Source organism: Amphimedon queenslandica, unplaced genomic scaffold (assembly GCF_000090795.2).
Source record: "Amphimedon queenslandica unplaced genomic scaffold, v1.1 AMPQUscaffold_13446, whole genome shotgun sequence".
Taxonomy (NCBI): domain Eukaryota; kingdom Metazoa; phylum Porifera; class Demospongiae; order Haplosclerida; family Niphatidae; genus Amphimedon; species Amphimedon queenslandica.
The window spans coordinates 68,374-89,058 of NW_003546318.1; the positions used below are offsets into that span (position 1 = coordinate 68,374).

Below are 20,685 nucleotides of genomic sequence, written 5' to 3' on the forward strand. Positions count from 1 at the left end.
AGAAGCTTGTAATTTACCAGCTCCAGCAGCACTTAAGTCAAGAGGAAAAGAGACTTTCTCATTAACTAAACACACTCTGTCTCCTTTATCTCCCATTTGTGCTTTAGAAGGATCACTGATCATTATGGTCGGCTTATCTGATGTTTGAAATCCAGAATATGCAAACAATAGTTGATAGCCTCCAGGTACATTTGGTGTGTAACTGATGCTGTATTGATCTGGTGATGAGGCTGGTTCTACTGTGACATCTTTTGTGCAATTATCAGGTCCTCCAACATAAGCAGCGAATGTGCCAGGACCAGCTTGAGTGCAGTCAGCTTCCCACATCAATGGTTTGTCTATGTGAGAGTTCTCGTTTTTGTTCTTACCAAGACCAGGCCCTTTGACTTTAATCTTTGATGGATCACAGACGTAAACTTCATAAGGCATCTTGTCAACCAGTCTATCACCAGCAAACACATAGATGAGATATACTCCAACTTTTCTTGGTGTGAATGCTACTGTGTAAATTTTGTTCTTTTCTGAGACCTTAGGATTTGTGACAACTAAATTGCCAGCAACTCTGGAGAAACTTTTGACAGTTATTGCTTTCGATTTGAGTGCTTCTGGTACAGTACCTTTTGTGAAAGGACCCAGAACTTTACCAGTTACTGAAACTGGTTTGGTTGCTTTAGACGTATCAATGCTGTAAGTGAAGTCAGATCCTAGACTGACACCAGTAGGCTCTAGTTTTATAACTTCTGTTTTTGCTTCAACGGCAATAGGGAAAGGACTACCAGGTATTGCTTGGTTGTTAAATAGTACATTAATTTGATGTTCACCAGTGGATGTTGGTCGGTATTTCACTGCTACTTTACCATTTCCCTTTCCTTCCATTTTAGTTTCTGCTCCTGAAGGTCCATTGACAGTGACATCAAGGGAACCTGATCCTTCTGCTTGACTATCTATTTCAAATTCAGCCCAATCGTTCACAATTGCTTGTCTGAGCCCTTTACCAGAAACTGAAACTTTTGGAAGGTTGTCTGGAAACTCTGATTTTGTTTCGAAAGGAGAGCCTTCTACTGGTGTTCCATTGAAATCAGCTGATATGAAATATGGTCCTGGTTGGAAAACGGGGAAACTGTATTGAACGACTTCTTTCTCCTTTATGGGCTCTTGCTTAACCTTTTCTTCTCCCTCTGGTCCTTTAACACTTACATTAGCACTCTTCATATTCCCTGGGCCTAGAGCTATAAAGAACTCTCCTGGAGTACCTACTGTAAGTGGACCCTCCACTGCTGGACCGTACATAGCAATTCTACTGCTTGCTGCATTGCCTCCAGCTGGAAGCACTTCAAATTTGTACGGTGAGCCTTTTGTTTCAAATCCAGCAAATGTCACTGTGGCGCTATATTCTCCAGGTTCAGTTGGAGTGTATTCGCAATTAAAGACAAAGTTTTCAGAGGTTGGAGTGACGTCTACAGTAGGATCCACTGGGCCTGTGACTACAACTACCAGTTTACCAGAACCAGCTTTGTTTAAGTCTACTTTAAATGAGGTTGACTTCATGGCTACATTGCCCTTTTGAATACCACGCCCGTACACTTTGATCTGTGAAACGTCAACCGCATTGATTCTGATTGGATTTTGAGTCAAAAGTGCATCATCATAAGTAAACAAAAGCTCTTCTTCACATATTACAATGGGTTGGACAACAATTTCATACGTGCTGTCCTTTTTCTGAAGTATTTTAGGCGACAGCGAAGTAACTCGACTATCCTTGACAGATACAACTTGACAGGCTAATTGGGCATAGCCAGCCTTCCTTGCATCAACGTTGTACACTAGCTTCTTTTTGATAGGAACAGCAGAGCCATCCATATTCTCCCCGGTAAAAATGATCTTTGAAACGTCGGTGACATTAACTTTGAATGGGGTACTGTGAATAGGTTCTCCATTGCTAAGGAATGTGATGATGTAGCAGCCGACCATTGGTGGTATGTAAGTAAATGTTGTGATGCCATTTTCAGAGCTTTCAGAGAATGGAACCTGCTCTCCATCTTCACTTTTAATATCAAGCGCCACTTCTTGATCTGCTGCTATTGGTTGAAAGTACACTTCAGCCTTTTGTCGGGCTTGCACACCTCTTGGGGCTATTCCCTTCCCCCACACTTTAAACGATCCTTTTGTGACTGATGAGGGAGCGATGACAATAAAGTAAAGTGTAATAGCCCTTCCCCTTGGACCAATGATAACTGTTATCTTGTACCTGCCTTGCTGCTTTGGCACGTAAGTATACCTAAAAACTGACATGATTGCTTTCTCCTGTGTAGCCGTGACTTTTCCTTTGGGACCTTCTATTTCGACAATGACGTCACGACTGGATCCAGAAGGTACAAATACGTTAAACCAGGTCTTTGAGCTGACTTCAATATTGGTTCCATCAATGCCAGGCCCTCTTGCCCATCCCTGTACAAGGGAGCTCTTTTCGCCTACACTAACTGTGTAAGGACTCTGGCCAATATCTTTCCCAGAGATACATGTTGTTATTTTGTAAGTCCCTGAGACAAGCGGATAATAAAGGACGTAGTAGTAGCCCTTAGCCACTCCTTGTACCGTCACATATTCTGACCCAAGCTGTCCTTGTGGCCCAACAACTTTGATTTGTAGTGTGCTGTTACTGGGAACACCTTCAACCCAAAACCCAGCTGGTTCACAAGCTCTTAGATTCCCTCCTTCTACACCAGACCCATAGACACTAACTGCTGAGCTCAGAGAAGAGCGTGTTGAAGCAGAGGCCGAGTGACGAGGTGATAAGGCCATCCTCCGTCCAACGTTTACAGTAAATGGGCTACCAGTAATGGGCTTCCCCCACCAATTGATGCTAATGGTGTAAGCCCCAGACTCAATGGGGCTGTATCGATATGTATAGACATCGTTATTAAACTTGACTTCAGGGCGAATCTCCAGGTTATTTGGATCAATGATGCTCACACGAAGGGACCCGAAAGGCTTAGCCTCGCTGACGTCGACCGTGAACTCTACAGGTTCCTCAGAGGCAAAGAGCCCTTCCGACATTAGACCATCTCCATCGGCTTTGACCTTGGATGGGTCTCCTCCTTCTTGTATTGGAGCACCTTCTACTAATTTAGCTTCTGAGAATTGAGCAAGGTAAGTGATGACACTAAGGGAGTCAACATGAGGATTGACTATGTTTTCTGGCAGCAAAAGCTAAAGGACAGAAAAGTCTTTAAATTTTGCTGTTTCATATCATTATACATAAAAAAAATTTCATAAAAATTTTGTGTGATTTTGGAACCAATTAGGAAGGCCATTATAGTCGATGCTTTTTAAAAATTGGATTAAAATGATCATAACTCAAAAAATATTTGTCGGAATTGGCTCAAACTTTCTAAGTAACATAAGGACATCATTATACATCAAAAAAAATGTAATAAAAATTTGGGATGATTTCGGAGTCATTTTTTGCAAAAATCCATGGGTTATAGCCTTGGGTATTTTTCAAAAATTGGCCCATTTTTAAAAATGCTCATAACTCAAAAAATATGTCAGAATCGGCTCAAACTTTCTACAAAGCATAAGGACATCAATATACATCAAAAAATGTGATAAAAATTTAGGGTGATTTTTGAGCCATTTTTTGGAAAAAACCATGAGCTATAGCCTTGGGTATTTTTCAAAAATTGGCCTGTTCATTAAAATGCTCATAACTCAAAAAATATTTGTCGGAATCAGCTCAAACTTTCTACATAGCATAAGGACATCATTATACATCAAAAAATGTAATAAAAATTTGGGGTGATTTTGGAGTCATTTTTTGCATAGCCTTGGGTATTTTTCAAAAATTGGCCCATTTTTAAAAATGCTCATAACTCAAAAAATATGTTGGAATCGGCTCAAACTTTCTACAAAGCATAAGGACATCAATATACATCAAAAAATGTGATAAAAATTTAGGGTAATTTTTGAGCCATTTCTGGAAAAAACCATGGGCTATAGCCTTGGGTATTTTTCAAAAATTGGCCAGTTTATTAAAATGCTCATAACTCAAAAAATATTTGTCTGAATCAGCTCAAATTTTCTACATAGCATAAGGACATCAATATATACATTTTAAAAGTAATAAAAATTTGAAGTGATTTTTGAGCCATTTTTTGGAAAAAACCATGGGCTATAGCCTTGGGTATTTTTAAAAAATTGGCCTGTTTATTAAAATGCTCATAACTCAAAAAATATTTGTCGGAATCGGCTCAAACTTTCTACATAGCATAAGAACATCAATATACATCAGAAAATGTAATAAAAGTTTAGGGTGATTTTTGAGCCATTTTTGGAAAAAACCATGGGCTATAGCCTTGGGTATTTTTCAAAAATTGGCCAGTTTATTAAAATGCTCATAACTCAAAAAATATTTGTCGAAATTGGCTCAAACTTTCTACATAGCATAAGGACATCATTATACATTTAAAAATGTAATAAAAATTTGGGGTGATTTTGAGCCAATTTTTTGGAAAAAACCATGGGCTATAGCCTTCGGTATTTTTCAAAAATTGGCCCGTTTTAAAAAATGCTCATAACTCGAAAAATATTTGTCGAAAGGGGCCCAAACTTTCTACGTAGCATAAGGACATTGATATACATCAAAAAATGTGATAAAAATTTGAAGTGATTATTGAGCCATTTTTTGGAAAAACCATGGGGCCTTGGCTATTTTTCAAAAATTGGACTGTTTATTAAAATGTTCATAACTCGAAAAATATTTGTCGAAATCAGCTCAAAAACTTTCTACATAGCATAAGGACATCAATATACATCAAAAAATGTGATAAAAATTTGGGGTGATTTTTGAGCCATTTTTTGGGAAAACCATGGGCTATAGCCTTGGCTATTTTTCAAAAATTGGCCCGTTTATTAAAATGCTCATAACTCGAAAAATATTTGTCTGAATCGGCTCAAACTTTCTACATAGCATAAGAACATCAGTATACATTTAAAAATGTAATAAAAATTTGGGGTGATTTTGGAGCCATTTTAAGGGAAAAGCCACGGGCTATAGCCTTTCAAAAATTCACTCATTTTAAAAATGATCATAACTGTAGAATTTAATTATATTGAAAAAAGATTTTTTATATGGCAAAACTATTATAGCTCATAAATTTTTGGTTTGACATATACTGGTAAGTCGAGCTCAAAAAATAAACGAAAAGACTTCAATGTATAGTAAAAAGTAAGTACACTGTATTATTCTAAGTATGAAGTATCTTTCATAATGAATTTCTAGTATTGCATCACAAAAATACAAGCACATGTAGCAGTGCCAGCATGCATAAGTTATAAGTTAAGTTTTGTTTAACACTTGTGGGTTAAGAGTTTACACAATACAAATTATCAAATTATTTCATATCAAAACAAAACATTGACCCACCATTGGCACTCCAAGCCAATCCTCTGCTAGCGTCATAGCGTGTTTAGCATTCTCCAATGGAGTATCTGCTGTCATGGTGTAAGCTTCTGGACAGAGACCTGGAGCAGTTCCATCAACAAGTCCAGCTACTAGTCGTCCATCATTCCAGTCAGTGGTAAAGTTTGTCACCTTTTGATGAGGCATAATGTCCTATAGAAACAAATCATGATAAAAGATGGGGAGCAATACATTAATTGAAAGCATTGTGATTGAAACAGATGTTACCAGTGTATAAAGGCTTGGACTATCGTTGTACTACATCATAGTTTTTAATTGACAAAAGTATTTATAGTTGCAGCTGCTATGTCAATGGAATCATCTACCCTCCTCTAGCCTGAAACTTACTCATTCTCTCTCGTAACTTAAATTTAAAATAGACAACTATTTATGACCACCTCTTTATTCATTATTACTTATTCATTACCCTAAAATTAGCTATGCTATTATTTATTATTTTTAAAAAGTTCCACATAGTTTTTAATTGACAAAAACATTCATACCTGCAGCTGCTGTGTCTAATTGGAATGTGCATAAACCGTACAGTCAAAGTTCAAAAGTTACCCCACACATACAGCATGTCTAGAGCAAGCTTGTTATGATACTCATCTCAGCCACACACACACACACACAGTTATTAGGTGTGGGCGTGCATGCAATACTCTTGGCAGTGCACTATCACTACACTACAGGTGTGAAATGAATGCTTGTCATACCAGTTACTTAAAAAGATATTTACTTGAGGGATTAATAAGATATTCCAATAGCCCAGTGCAGCACTGTAATAGCTGCCACTTTCCCTTTGGCTACTTAGATTGGCATATAGTTTGTTTATATATCTTTGTATCATAATGTTTACCTTAGACTATATTATAATAGTAGCTTAGTAGTTAGTAGTATATTCTCAGAGTAGAATGCCCAAATTTTGGCTGCTTATTTTAAAGTTTGCTTTGTACTACATAATGCTTTACAGGAATCGAGCGAGTTTAATTAACAAAGTAACTGCCAATGTGTGCTTGCTCATACTTGGACGAAATCCATCAACACTTGTTTGGCTGATATGCTCCCACTCCTTCTTGTGTCGATTCCGAACCCAATGCTGATCTGATAGTGGAGGATAAGAGTCCATACCAAACCAAGGGTGAGCTTAAGGTTCCCTTCAACTATATCCCCACTACCTATAAATAGGAAAGCAATGACAAATCAAGTGTGAATACCTTTCATGATTGTGGTTATGGTCAGACATAAAGCAAAGGCCCAGACTAGGTCAGACATGCATGCCAGAAGCAGCATACTATTAATAATTTCTTGCTTAGCTGCTATTTATGTAATCAGTTTATCCAATCACAATTAATTACCTACTCCTGATTATATATATCATGCATGCCAACATATATTAAGGTAGTTCCAGCTAACTTCAATCACTACATGTATATTCAAGCACCAAGGCGGGGATGCATATTCCACATTTTGCTAATTAGCAGTATGCATTCTACAAAATAGCACCCCCTCACTTATCTTCACTCACCTATGTTAACAATCTTTATCTTTTCCTTCTTTGTTAGGAGACTCAGGGCTAGCTCCACGTTCTCCATCTTTTGTGCATGAATGCGAGGCTTTTTCGAAAAACGACCGACGGTTTTTTTGGAAAGGACCTGAACGAGGTTGATCAACTTGACGCCATCGCAGAAGTCATCCGGAAGAGCAACGATTTCAATGTTGACAACTTTGAGCCTCTCGTTGCACCACCTTGTGAAAACTTGCTTTTGGATTTCTTTCCAGCTGTCATCTTGGGGTTCTCCCTCAGGTGATTTAGCAATGGCTCTAGATGGACTATCTGTAGATATGGCTATTGGCCCACTCCTTTCCGCCCTAATAGAATTATCATGAATTATATCTATACACATGCATGCCGCATGCAAGCATAATGCAGTAGGCGCTGGTCGTTTTTTATGCACAATGATGCTGCGCGCCCAAGTCAGTATTACTTACCATGTTTTGCTGTGACCTCTATCTCTAGTAATAGATGCCATCCTCCTGTCTTGAAAGAGAGACGAAGAATAAATGGCAGCTTTCCTTTGACGAAGGCTGTAGTTTTTATACCAAAAATTCACATCATGGGCGTGGTGCATGACATAAGAAAGTATAATCATGACATCAAGGAATTCATACATACTTAGCTAACCATTTAGAATTACTCCAATTAACTATTATACATAGTATCTATAGTAATACGAAGTTGTGCTTTAAAATGCATATAGATCTAAACCTACTAGCTTGCTTCATAGTTTTTTAATTTCAAGTTCAAAGTACAAAAGTATTGTAGATTCGATCTCCTCAAGTTGACAAATACTTTGACAAATACTGAAATCAGTTTTACTTTATTGCTTGCATAAATCAAACTGATTTTACCATCAGTACTCTGGTGCAAATGCAATAGATCAAGTTACACTAGAGAAGTAGACTACCATGGAAGATGTTTGGGTTACTTTACACATGCAATTAACAACTTTTAAATGATTTCACACCTTGGGTAGTTGCTGTAGTAACAGTATCCTTGTCTCGGTCACTAAATAAGCTATCAAACTTAATTGCTCTAAATCGTTTGTAGGAGTGTGACACACATTACTTAGAATTTACTAGTAGTATGTTACTGTATGCATGATTATACCTGGAGCATAGATCTATGCTTGGAGTTACATAACTTTATGCAGTCAAATTTGCTCCAATACAATATAAATGTGTGAATCACTGAAATAAGGACACTTCCATCATCAGGAGTGTTTGGAATAGACCTGTTTGACCTGGTGTACATATTGGATAAAGCACTCTATATCATACAAAAGTGATGAAATTTTTTTGTCCACATCTTACTCTGAATTAAAATTTGCAGTAGTCCTCATTCCTCACAAATAAATGCAGATGCTAATAATCATTTATAGTACGTAATATACTCGCTAACTGTAATTTGTAGTGGTAAAGTGAATGATTTGCTCTAGCTTGTAACAATTAAAATGCTTGATAATTACATGTTGTAAAACATAACAAGTTGCCTTGGCATCACTTTTATTAGATTAAGAAGAAACTAGCAACCGTAGCAGATCAACTATGCACACGCATAACTTATTCAACCTCAATCATATTCATGTGGAGGATGTTTACCAGTATAAAGCTCACTTGGCGTACGCTTAACACAATTCATAGCAAGCTATAAAAATTCAAAGCTTTCACAGGGAATTCTGTTAAATGTTTTTCATTTGTGATTTTAGGTTGCCATGCTACTGCAAGCTCCAGGATTGGAATGTTAGATGCTGACTTGAGTGGGCTTGTGTTTCCTGTTACAAATACTGATTGATCATTGGAACTTGGAAGTACAGATGTATAACTTATTCCGCCTCAATCATACTCATGTGGAGGATGTTTACCAGTATAAAGCTCGCTTGGCGTACGCTTAACACAATTCATAGCAAGCTATAAAAATTCAAAGCTTTTACAGTGCATTCTGTGAATGTTTTTCATTTGTGATTTTAGGTTGCCATGCTACTACATGCTCCAGGATTGGAATGTTGGATGCTGATATGAGTGGGCTTGTGGTTTCCTGTTAGTCTAACACAAATACTGATTGAGCATTGGAAGTACAGATTGATCAATAATGGTGAACTGTTACTAGAAACACTTCGCCAAACACAACACAATTTGATTTGTTCTTCAGAATCACCCCACAAAGGTTGACTAAACTATAAATTGCGTCACTCATGCACATAATGAGAAACTAAGTATACTTTAAATGAATTATCACTAAGATAAACAGACTCTCATCAAATCAAAGAAAACATAAAACTTTAGTAGCTAATTAATGTAAAGAGACAAACTTGTAAAAGAAGCTAATTAGCAAAACTCTTATAAGTAGCAATCTGTTAAAAGTTGCAAAGGAATTCTAATCATATGAAAACTATAAAAGGACTCCCTTCAAGGTGCTGATTGTGCCACTTGACGCTTATTGTTGTCTCCCCAGGAATGCTGACATCATAAGACACAACAAAAGTATAGTCACCGTTATGACGCACGGACACGAACTCAACTGGAACATAAGACCCAGACACGCCTACTTCCAAAAGACCGCTCCCTCCAGCGTTTTTGCAATCAACAGTAAACTCTCCTGGGTTTTCTATGCCAGAAACTATGCATTTAGTAGCATCGGGTGATGGTCTGCGACATTCAACTGTGAAGGGACTAGAATCAACGGAAACGTCATTATACTTCACGTCTACACTATAGACGCCTGGTTTCGTAGGAATATAAGAGACAGTGTGGGTCCCATCGTGATTATCAGAGCAATCAACTTCATCTACAGGTTCTGGTCCATCCACATTCACTCTCAGCTCTCCTTTACCAGCTCTAGTCACGTCAGCCTTAAAGAGAGCAGCTTCTCCTACTGTAGCCCTACTGAGACCATCACCAGTACACACTACTTGATTAGGATCAGCAATAGATACGCATATTGGTGAGGCTTCAATTTCCCTTTCGTTGTAAGACACGACAATGACGTGATCACCAGCAACCACCGGCGTGTAAGTGATTCTGTGAGAGGATTGGGTCTCATCAGTTACTCCCACTGGTAGCTGATCTCCCTCTGGTGACTTGATGCTTATTGCAAGATCCCCCTTTCCTGCCTTCTCAGTGTTAACATTGAAATATGTCTCTTCTCTGGCAAGTATCCCTGATCTTATCCCTGGGCCTGATACGGATACATTGCTAAGACTAACAGCTTCAAATTCTACCGGTTTTTCTTGAACAGGAAACCCGTTATAAAGTATCTCTGCTTCATATATTCCTGGGGCATCCGGAGAATAATGAAGAACCTGTCCAGACCCATTGCTTGATGGGGACACGCTCCAAGTTGATGAGCCAGGTCCTTTAATAACAGCTTCAATTACACCAGGACCAGCATTTTCTGTCTGACATACGGCAATATTATCAATGTCAACAAATGAATGCTCAGGCCAGTTAATGGTCACTTGATTAGGGGCTCCTATTGGTGCTTGATATGGGCTCTCTGGTAATGGAGTCTCGTTATAATCAACTTCGATGCAGTAATGGCCGGGCTCCTTAGGAGTATAAGAGCCCTCATAAAGGTCTTGGTTATCGCTCGATTTTTCCAATTGAACCATTTCAGAGTCACCAGAAGGAGAGGTGACCTTTACTTCAAGAGGAGCGGGTCCTGAGTCGCTGGTATCGACACTAACAAAGGCAGGCTTGCCCACTCTTGCCCCTTCTCCCGTAACCCCCGAACCACTAATGACGACTTTAGTTATATCTCGAACTGGTATAGAGAAAGGGCTACCGGGGACAGGGTTGGAACCATACGAGATGTCAACCTCGTATACGCCTGGTGAAGAAGCATTTAGTTTGAATCCTGTCCCTTCTCCTTCCAGTAGCTCAAGTGAGTCATTAGCAGGTCCATATAACTCAATCCCCAGCTGTGCATTGCCAGCTTTTGAGCAATCAATATAAAACAATGCATCCTCACCAAGATCAACTCCATCAAAAGCAGGCCCATACACTTGGACTCTCTCAGAGTCAAACACTTCAATGGCGGGCTCCAAGTCTATTCTATTACCAGAATAAGAGACTACAAGCACGTATGGGCCAGGCTTGCTCGGATTGAATTCAATGTTGTACATTGGGCCATCTTCCGTAATGACAACTTTCTCTTCTTCTCTCTCTTCATCATAGTCTATCAATTCCTCGAGGCTCACAAAAGCTTCAAATACTCCAGGGCCAGCCTTCTGAGTGTTGGCTACCCATAGTACAGGAGATCCCATTGGATGGTGAGCCGGCCCTTCACCACTACACCCTGGTCCTTGTAATAAGACTTTACTTGGATCAGTGACATTGACAAGGAAAGGTGAGCCTGGTATAGATACATCAGCAAAGGTCACGCATATCTCATAAGTCCCGACCCTGTGCGGGTTATAAAGCACGCTGTAAGTCCCATCATTATTACTGGTAATGATGGGAGGAACTGGCATGCTTCCTGGTATCTCGACTATAGCGTCCACAGCCCCAGGTCCTGCCATTGTAGCATCAATCGTAAAGTTTCCTGGGTCACCGGTCCTCACTCCGTGTTCTCTGAGCCCCGGGCCGTGAGCGAGACATTTCGAAGGGTCCGTCCCGAGTTCAAACACGGCTTTAAAGGGACTCCCTGGTACGTGTGCTTTGTTAAACAAAATGGGTATTGTATAGGAGCCTGGTAGTTCCGGGAAGTATTGAAACAAGTAAAAATTCCCATTGTTGTTCAGGCATTTTTCAACTGGTTTCGATTCGGAATCAAACGCATTAATTTTCACGGGGCAAGGTCCTTCGATATGAGCTTCTAATTCACCATCTCCGGCCTTTTGAAGGTCGACTGTAAACTCAGCAAGTTCTTTTGTGATTCCACCCTCAAGTCCAGAGCCTTCGGCAATAACACGAGAAGGGTCTGGCTTCCATTTAACATTGACTGTGAACGGAGAGTCTGGTATGTCTTCTTCGGCAAATTTTATCTGCACGACATAGCGGCCATTTTCATCCGGGTCAGTATGATAGGTGTACTTGTTGATCCCAGGCTCCATCTCTTCTTCATTGAATTCGACTCCGCCCGCCGGGCCTTCAATGTGTACTTGTAGCTCACCATCTCCAGCAGCAGTGTAGTCGACAAAAAACTCTGCATCAGTGTCTGTTGTTAGTCCAGTCTCATTAAGACCATCTCCAGTAGCAATCACTAGTGATGGGTTAGCTTTCTGTTTAATAAAAACGTTAAACGGGCTACCAGGTATATGAGAGTCTTCAAGTAATACAGAAACGGCATAATCACCTTCAACCTGAGGTGTGTACTCGCAGCTTACTATATCATTAGCTTGATCTTTGATGACCAGGGGCGGCTCTGTCGGCCCTTTTATTTGAATGGCCAATTGACCTTCTCCTGCTTTACGTTTATCGACGTTGAAATGAGTCGTGTCTCCAGTTTTATTACCAGGCTCGAGACCAGGGCCTTTAGCAAGGACTTTAGAGGGATCATAGACGTTGAGTCGTATTGGGGTTTTTGGTATTGGTGCCTCATTGAAAGTCACGTTCATTTTTTTAGGACCAGTCCCGCTTGGAGTGTAAAGAATCTCAAAATTATCAGCATCAATCTCTCTCACTTCAGGGAGACTTTTAGAATCAGAAACGTGACAAGCAACATCACCAGGCCCGGCCCCCTTAGAAATGATGTTATATTTATGAGGGACCCCCACTAATATTGGCTCGCCATTAATCCCAGGCCCAGTGATGTCTACTTTAGATGGATCTGTAATGGAGACTGGGAACGGGCTGCCTGGTATATCATGATCAGCAAACTTTATATCAACAGTGTACTGACCAGGATCAACTGGAGTATATGCATAGTCAATACCCTGACTGCTTGGTAATTGGTTGTATGGTAGCTCAATATCGCCATCTCCAGTTATAGAGACATCGACATTTCCACTCCCAGCATCTTTGGTTTTGACATGGAAATTAGTAGATTGGTTTACACGGACACCTTTAGGTGCTAGGCCAGGACCTGAGGCTATGCACTTGTTTGGTCTCGGTGGAGGTTTTACTTGTACTCGGAATCGACTGCCCTGAATGTGGAACCCACCATACTTGACTGTTATGACTAGATCCCCGCTTTCTTTAGGAGTGTAGGTGTACTGTGTTACTCCCGGTTCTACTTCTTCTGATAAAACGATAACCTCTCCATGGAGTCCCCGAGCATTAGCAACAAGGTCGCCTCGTCCGGCTCCTTTAGTGTAAACACGGAACCAGGTCTCCTCATCGACTTGGAGCTCGTCTGTCACTCCAGGACCTTCGGCAAAGCACTTTGTTGCGTCGGGTTTGTCAGGTACTGCCCGTACTTTAAACGGACTGTCTTTAATATGGAGCCTGGCAAATTTCACTTCTATGATATACTGAGATGGAGTAGGAGGTACATATTGTACACAATAGCGATCTTTATCCTCAGTGTCTTGTTGTACAGTAACTGAGTCCAGTGGTCCCTTAGGTCCACGTACATCAATACTCAGTTCTCCTTCCCCGGCTCCAGTAGTCTCAACAAAAAACTCAGTACTGGTCCCTTCCTTAAGATCAATGCCTTCTACTCCAGGCCCGTACGCACGGCAGGCCAATGCATTGGTACCAGGTGATACATGTACTTTGATTGGATCTGTAGTGACTGGGAGTCCTCCCCATAGAACGTTAACATTGTACGCTCCATCAGTTGGCGGGACGTAAGAGCAAGTGTAAGTCCCGTCTTTATTGTCTTGTATACGAACATCGGCCAAACCTTCCGGCCCGTCCACGCTAGCTTCTAGTTTTCCCGATCCGGCAGTCGTTGCATCGGCATGGAACACGGCAGGTAGACCCGTCTTGAGCCCGTCTCCTTCTATCCCGGGGCCGGTCAGTTTCACTTTGTTTGGGGAGCTCTTGATTTTTATCGGGGCGCCTGGTTTGAGCTTTGCGTCTGGAAACTGAGAGAGGTAAGTCATCATACTCAACTCGTCAACGTTAGGATTGACCATGTCTTCCGGGCCCAATACCTGAGGGAGAGAGAGGAAATTATAAATATTGATATTGACAATTATAATATTAAATATAGTAAATATATATTAAATAATATTAAATATATCAATTATAATTATAATATAGATATTAAAATATAAATATTGACAATTTTGTCCCTTTGTTTACATTATTCCTTAATTCTATAGTGAATACAACCAAAGAAATAAACATTAAATATTTTAAATTTTGAATACCCCACTCACATCCATGCATATACAGATAAACCACACACACACACAGAGTAAATATACACACACATATAATGTACACACACATACCATTGGGACACTCAGCCAGTCTTCAGCTAGCTTCATTGCGTGCTGTGCATTTGCTAGAGCATCTTTTGGATCCATTGTCTCGGCCTCTGGACACAGTCCAGGAGCAATCCCGTCCACCAGAGCAGCTACTGCTGTACCGTCATTCCAGTCAGAAGTGAAATCTTTGATATTTTTCTCCGGTATTTTTGACTATAAGGAAAAACAACAAGATAATGATTAATAGCATAAATTCTTATTCAAACAGACACTATCCAGTTGCCGTAACATATACACAAACTGAATGTGAGGAATTGGCATGGGAAAAGAAGGCTCTTAGATATGCATATTGTAAATAAAATAGACATGCAAATTAATCATGTTTATATATAAATAAAATATTCTATAATCATAAAAGCTCTTACATTTATGTATCCAAGGAGTGCCTTCTTTGCCGACATTTTCTCGTTCTTTGATTTATCATTCAGCCCAAGGCCAAGGTTAATCTGATAGTGAAGTATAAGCGTCCAAATTAGACCCAGTATGAGCTTTTTGTTGCCCCCAACTATGTCTCCACTCCCTACACAGACAGAGTATCATAGTAGCATGAATTAAGGTGGATTTACACTGCACAATTTTACACAACAGGAAGTGCTGTATAAACCAATGGCCAATGTTTACATAACATAAGAGTAGAGATAATTTCAACTCTTATGTTGCGTAGGTGTTTGCCATTGGTTTATACAGCACTTCCTGTCTTAACGTATGGCCTTACCTTACGTTAACTTTGCAGTGTAAAGCTGGGTTCAGAATATTTGCATTGCGACCGGGAGTGCTATATAACGCAATGGGGAAATGCAAGAATAGAATTCGGCTCTATTCTTGCGTTTCTCATTGCGTTATATGGCACTTCCGGTCGCAATGCAAATATTCTGAACCCAGCTTAAATCCACTTTAAAGCTCACTAAGGATTGAAAATCGTACTATTTTGATCTAAGGATGCACTAATGCTGCACTTGACGTTCACCCTGCTGCTGATAATTAAGTTTATAAGTCATGCAACTAGATTTAACTTAGTAGCAGAATAGTATAACGTGCTACATTAAGCAAATACATTGAGCCAATAGCAATTGTGTGCATGGGTACAGAGCAGGTGTAGTAGAGATCTACTCAATCAGAATTTGCATACACACCTGGACTCACACCTCATTCACAAATCACAATAAGAGTTGCTTTTATATTCCCCATAATGGACTTTATTGCTGCATCTATGCTGATGCTTATTATTATAAACAACAAAACTACAAAAAAATCATGATTTTATCTTCCTCACCTATGTTGACAAGCCTGATTTTCTCCGTTTTCGTGATGAAGTTGAGAGCCATATCGACATTCTCCATCCTTTGTGCATGGACTCGAGGCTTCTTGTTGTATCTACCCAGCTGCTTAGTGGAGAGAAGCTCGAGCAAGTGTATGAGATTGACTCCATTGGAGAGGCCTTCAGCCAGATCCGACAACACTATCTCCCTATACTTGAGCTGCTCGTTGCACCAACGCGTGAAGGTCTTCTCTTGTATTCGCTTCCATTCGGCGTCCAAGCTAGTCTTGGACTCCATTTCTTCGACTAGTGAAGACATAGCTACTCTGAGTAGGGCTACGCTTCTATATACGAGAGGAAAAGCAGTGAAGTGTTTACTTTAGTTCTCAGCCCCACCCTTTGGACACCTTAACATTATTCATCTTCACTACATGATGATTTTGCCATAGACACTATATACACTTACAAACACACACCTACTAGAGGCACTGATAATCCTATAGATTAAGTACTCACCATAAAAAGACAATGTACTCATTATCTATATACCTTAAAAACAAATTTACACAGGGAAAACATCATTTCAAAACTCTACCAGTATTAATAGTGTAATTTCACTGCAATCCTGCAGTGGAATAGTAATACAGCATGGCAACCCAATGTACAGTGCAGCTAGCTCCTTTTTCTGCTTCCAATCACTTTCATTTTAGCATTATAATTGCAGCATCTGTTAAAGTACTAGATTGTTACTTCGTTGCTTGTCCATCCAGTGAGATTCACAAGTGCTTTATGTTTACACAAGAATAAATAAGCCAATATTATTAATACAGTTACACTAAAACATGGCACAGTTAAAAAGGGTATAGCTCATTAATTTACACATTTTCGCCGATGATTCAATAGAGCTATGTCTCTTAGCTTCTTAGCATTGATTGGTCCTGTTTGATCAACTAATTGTCCAAGGTAAGATGACGACTGACAAAGCAACAAATGAGGTTCATCATACTCCACTAATTCTCCTTTATCCAGTACCTTTAAAGTCACATTTTAATAATAAATTAAATTTAACTAAGAACATACATGTAGTAACATACCATGATCTTATCATAGTCCATTACAGTGTTTAGTCGATGGGCAACAGTCAGTACAGTGCATTCACTAAACTGCTCACGAATCACTTCTTGAATGATACCATCAGTTCTACATATTAATAAAATGATAGAGTAGAAATGAAGCTGGTCATTACTTCATGTCTACATTAGCCGTAGCTTCATCTAATACTAAAATTGGATTGTTTCTCAGGAGAGCTCTTGCAAGACAAAAGAGCTGTCTCTGACCAACACTAAAGTTGCTACCTCCTTCAGTTATGACTGACAATAGACCATCATCCAATCCTTCAACTACTGATTTTAACTGAACCTACATGCATCATCAAAGAATTACAAATATTTTATAGCAATCTTTACTTGTTCTAATGCTCTCCATACGTCAGTGTCATTGTACACTTGAAAAGGATCAAGATTGTACCTAATTGGCCCACCAAACAATACTGGATCCTACAAAACAATAATGAAACATTTTTACAATAAAATACATGCATGCACGCACTTGAGGTATAATTGATATATTCTTCCTAAGATCATGTAGTCCTAGTGCATTAGCATTAATTCCATCAATAATAATGCTACCACCAGTTGGTTCAGCTAATCTAAACAATGCTGATATCAGTGATGTCTTTCCAGCACCAGTTCTACCCACAATACCGACCTAATTCAATTTTTTCAAAGCACCCAAACATTATAGCTACATACTTTATTCCTGCTAGATACAAGACATGATATATTACTCAGCACTTGTGGGCCATCTACTGAATGACTATAACAAATATCATTGAATATAATATTTCCTTTATCAGGCCAGTTTGGTGGTGGCTTAGACTCAGGAAGAGTCTCCAATGATGCCTCAACTTCTAATCTGCCATAAGCAATAACCCTCTCTGGGGATACCATCTATAAGGGAATTACTGGTGCTGGTATATAAGTATGTTGTATTATCTTACCAAGTTCTCTACTTCTGTGCTGGATCTCATGTAGAAGGCAAAATCATCCATCAATGCAATAGCATATGTTAATGACAACGAAATAAGGGCAGCATTAAAAACTATAACATCAACACTACAATCAGAGAAATGTACATTTTGACTTTACTTTGTGCAAGAGTAATTGATGACAAGACAATAGCAGTTATGAAGAGAAAGATAAAGCAGTCAAGACGCATTGAAAACCACCTAAATACCATTGAGACCAGTAAACAATAATTTCTTACATAATTAATGACATTGCAAATGCAATGTAGAGTAGAATTTGGGACTTACTTGACTTGCAATAATTGGCATAACTTGCTTTAGGTAGTCATAACTCAAAACAAACATAATTATTTACCTTGATGTGACTAGGAAGAGATACCAGGCTTGAGTATGTGTGTCCTGATATTGGTGCATTCTCTCCATCATCACTGATTGCATTGAATAAGAACGAATGGTTGAGAGTCCTTGGAGTGTCATTGATAAATGAGAATAGATTGGACTACGTGCTATAATAATAACAATAATAATAATAATAATAATAACTATTATATTATTATTATTAGTATTATTATTATTATTCATTATTCTAACCAATTGCTTCTAGTCTCTTTATATCTCTAGCAGTCTTAATATAGTACCATCTAATGGCTATAAAAGCAATAGAGAGTATCAACATCAGGACGATGAGGTAATAGTTAGCAACAATCGCAATTAGAAAAATTCCTGGTATCCTAGAGGTGTACTAAGAAGCATTAATGTTCATTAAAATGTTGCAAAAATTGACTCACAAATATAAAATTGTATAGCTTATTCACTAAAATATCGTCCATAAATCCCACATCTTTAGAAAATCGATTTAATACACGACCTATGGTAATAAGATAATATTCTTAATAAAATTAAATGGGACCTCTCACCAATTGGGTTAGTGTCAAAAAAGACTATTGGAGCTCTTAGTACGTGAGAGAACATTCTATTGTGAAGAACTTGTGATGATCTTACAAGCAAAAAACAGAGCAAAACTCCTTCAATCAGTGACAGTATGATAAAGCTAGCAGTCATTCCACTGTACACTTGAATCCTTTCATTAGTATTTAGTAAACAAGTAGATGTGTTGAGATCACGCTGTACTGTACATTCTGACCTAAAATAGATAATTATTTATAATATCAATGATTATTGAATCAATGCAAATATTATACCAGTCAGCAATCCACCAGTCTGCAACAAGTGTTAGCCCCTATATCACTAACAATGATAAATGCTTTAATATTTTCCTCATACAAACCTCCGCCACAAAAAATAGTCCAAAAACAAAGAGGGTGAATATGTATCCTCCACCGGCTTTACCATATTGATAGTAGGTCCTCAATGATACTGTCCCATGAGCCCTCTCTTCCTCTGATGGAGTATTATTAGAATAAGAAATCTCATCCTGTAACAGTCAATAGATTAAAGTACATGTGTGTATTAATAGTCTAACCTTGATGGATTCATGTAAATTATTGTTTAGTAATAATTCTCCATTAGCAAATTCAACTAAGATCGACATTAAAATAGACAAATATATCAATATTGAATTAACTTTCTGCATCTTGGATCCCATTGGATACATCATCATCATCACTGACTACTAACTCTTTTCTTTCTTTAATTTCATCACTTACATGTATGGGTGATGATACAGCCTTACCCTATGAAATGTAATGTACCCCAATGAATTCACAGTTAATACATACAAGTACCGTATTTGCTTGATTAAACACTGGGTGTTTATTTCTTAACAGAGAAAAATTCAAGTAAAAAAAACAAAAAAGCTCACATTAGATTCGAACCCGCAACCTTCTGGCAATCCAAACAGTACTCCAACAGTTAGACTATCTGGGACAATCTAAATGCTAGGGTACATATACTGGCTCAAATATGTGTATCTAAAGTTAGAAAATATTTGTCATGGGCGTTTATTTGAGCAGGGCGTTTATTCGAGCAAATATGGTACATAGTCATACTAACCTCTACTAATCTTAATACAGAGTGACACTGCTCCAGGTATTGTGTTTGATGAGTCACTAACACCACACATTTCTCAGCCAAAAGTCCACACACGCATCTATTATATTATAGCTCTAAATATCACAAAAAAGTACTTATACATGTATATATACTTTTCAAATATATGTCTACTGACTGCAGAGTCTACAGCACTCAAAGGATCGTCAAGGAGGTATATGTCAGCCTTTCTATAGACAGCTCTTGCTAGATTGACTCGTGCCTTCTGACCACCACTGAGTGTCACTCCTCTCTCTCCCACTAGTGTCATATCACCATTCTCCAATAATGATATATCCTAGTAATAATAGTAATAAATAATAATAATAATAATAATAATAATAATAATAATAATAGTAATCCCTTATTTGAGCTAATATGCTACCTTTTCAAGAGCACAAGCATAAACGACAGTCTTAAACCATTCCTCTTCATATGGTAAACCAAACAGTATATTCTCCCTAAGACTGGTTGAGAACACACACGCCTCTTGACTAGCATATGCTACTGATCCTCTCACTGATACTCTACCACTTAAAACTGGTAGCTCCTTCAACAAGCACTGGAGCAATGTGGACTGTAAAAACATTTAAAGATTACCCTAACTAGCCATGTTATTTATTTTTACTTTTCCAGATCCAACTGGGCCTACAACAGCTAACAATGAATTAGACTATATAAAATAGTAAAACTACATCTAAGTTTTAGGAGGATAAAGAACCTTATCAACATTGAATGAGATATTGTGTAGAGTAGTGTATTCAACACTCATTGACCACGAAGCAGTTAAGCTCTCAACCGTAATCCCAATAGCAGTAGCATCAGAAATGGAATGAGTTGTAAGGAGAAAGTCACCATATTCTGTATCTAAAATAAATTAAGCAACAGGTAA

General features: G+C 38.6%; 4 protein-coding genes across 4 annotated transcripts in view; all 4 read right to left on the reverse strand.

The window, feature by feature from the left end:
• LOC100640490 (filamin-A) overlaps window positions 1-7,564 on the reverse strand; it is an 18,857-nt gene extending 11,293 nt beyond the window's left edge. Inside the window, exons 1-5 of the mRNA XM_019995400.1 lie at window positions 7,454-7,564; window positions 6,990-7,333; window positions 6,488-6,639; window positions 5,426-5,614; window positions 3-3,210 (exon numbers count right to left, since the gene is read on the reverse strand). Coding sequence (XP_019850959.1) covers window positions 3-3,210; window positions 5,426-5,614; window positions 6,488-6,639; window positions 6,990-7,333; window positions 7,454-7,494 — 3,934 coding nt within the window. The 5' untranslated portion in view covers window positions 7,495-7,564. The remainder of the gene's footprint in view (window positions 1-2; window positions 3,211-5,425; window positions 5,615-6,487; window positions 6,640-6,989; window positions 7,334-7,453) is intronic.
• A 1,676-nt stretch (window positions 7,565-9,240) lies between these two features.
• Window positions 9,241-16,049, reverse strand: LOC100640617 (filamin-C-like). Its single transcript, XM_003385851.3, has 4 exons — window positions 15,674-16,049; window positions 14,766-14,920; window positions 14,365-14,553; window positions 9,241-14,061 (listed from the first exon to the last, which is right to left on the reverse strand). The coding sequence occupies exons 1-4, from the start codon at window positions 15,975-15,977 to the stop codon at window positions 9,403-9,405; spliced, it is 5,307 nt and encodes a 1,768-aa protein (XP_003385899.3). The 5' UTR covers window positions 15,978-16,049; the 3' UTR covers window positions 9,241-9,402.
• Window positions 16,050-16,428: 379 nt separating this feature from the next.
• On the reverse strand, window positions 16,429-20,654 carry LOC100640745 (multidrug resistance-associated protein 4-like). Its single transcript, XM_019995373.1, has 21 exons — window positions 20,515-20,654; window positions 20,422-20,466; window positions 20,179-20,370; window positions 19,910-20,091; window positions 19,758-19,854; window positions 19,330-19,438; window positions 19,228-19,283; window positions 19,033-19,179; window positions 18,947-18,984; window positions 18,662-18,888; window positions 18,533-18,612; window positions 18,336-18,486; window positions 18,100-18,250; window positions 17,866-17,945; window positions 17,718-17,818; window positions 17,470-17,667; window positions 17,267-17,425; window positions 17,125-17,214; window positions 16,905-17,077; window positions 16,753-16,858; window positions 16,429-16,690 (listed from the first exon to the last, which is right to left on the reverse strand). The coding sequence occupies exons 1-21, from the start codon at window positions 20,563-20,565 to the stop codon at window positions 16,529-16,531; spliced, it is 2,595 nt and encodes an 864-aa protein (XP_019850932.1). The 5' UTR covers window positions 20,566-20,654; the 3' UTR covers window positions 16,429-16,528.
• Window positions 20,645-20,685, reverse strand: part of LOC109581345 (multidrug resistance-associated protein 4-like) — a 3,753-nt gene continuing 3,712 nt past the window's right edge. The window contains exon 8 of the mRNA XM_019995401.1: window positions 20,645-20,660. Within this exon, the coding sequence (XP_019850960.1) occupies window positions 20,645-20,660 (16 nt within the window). The remainder of the gene's footprint in view (window positions 20,661-20,685) is intronic.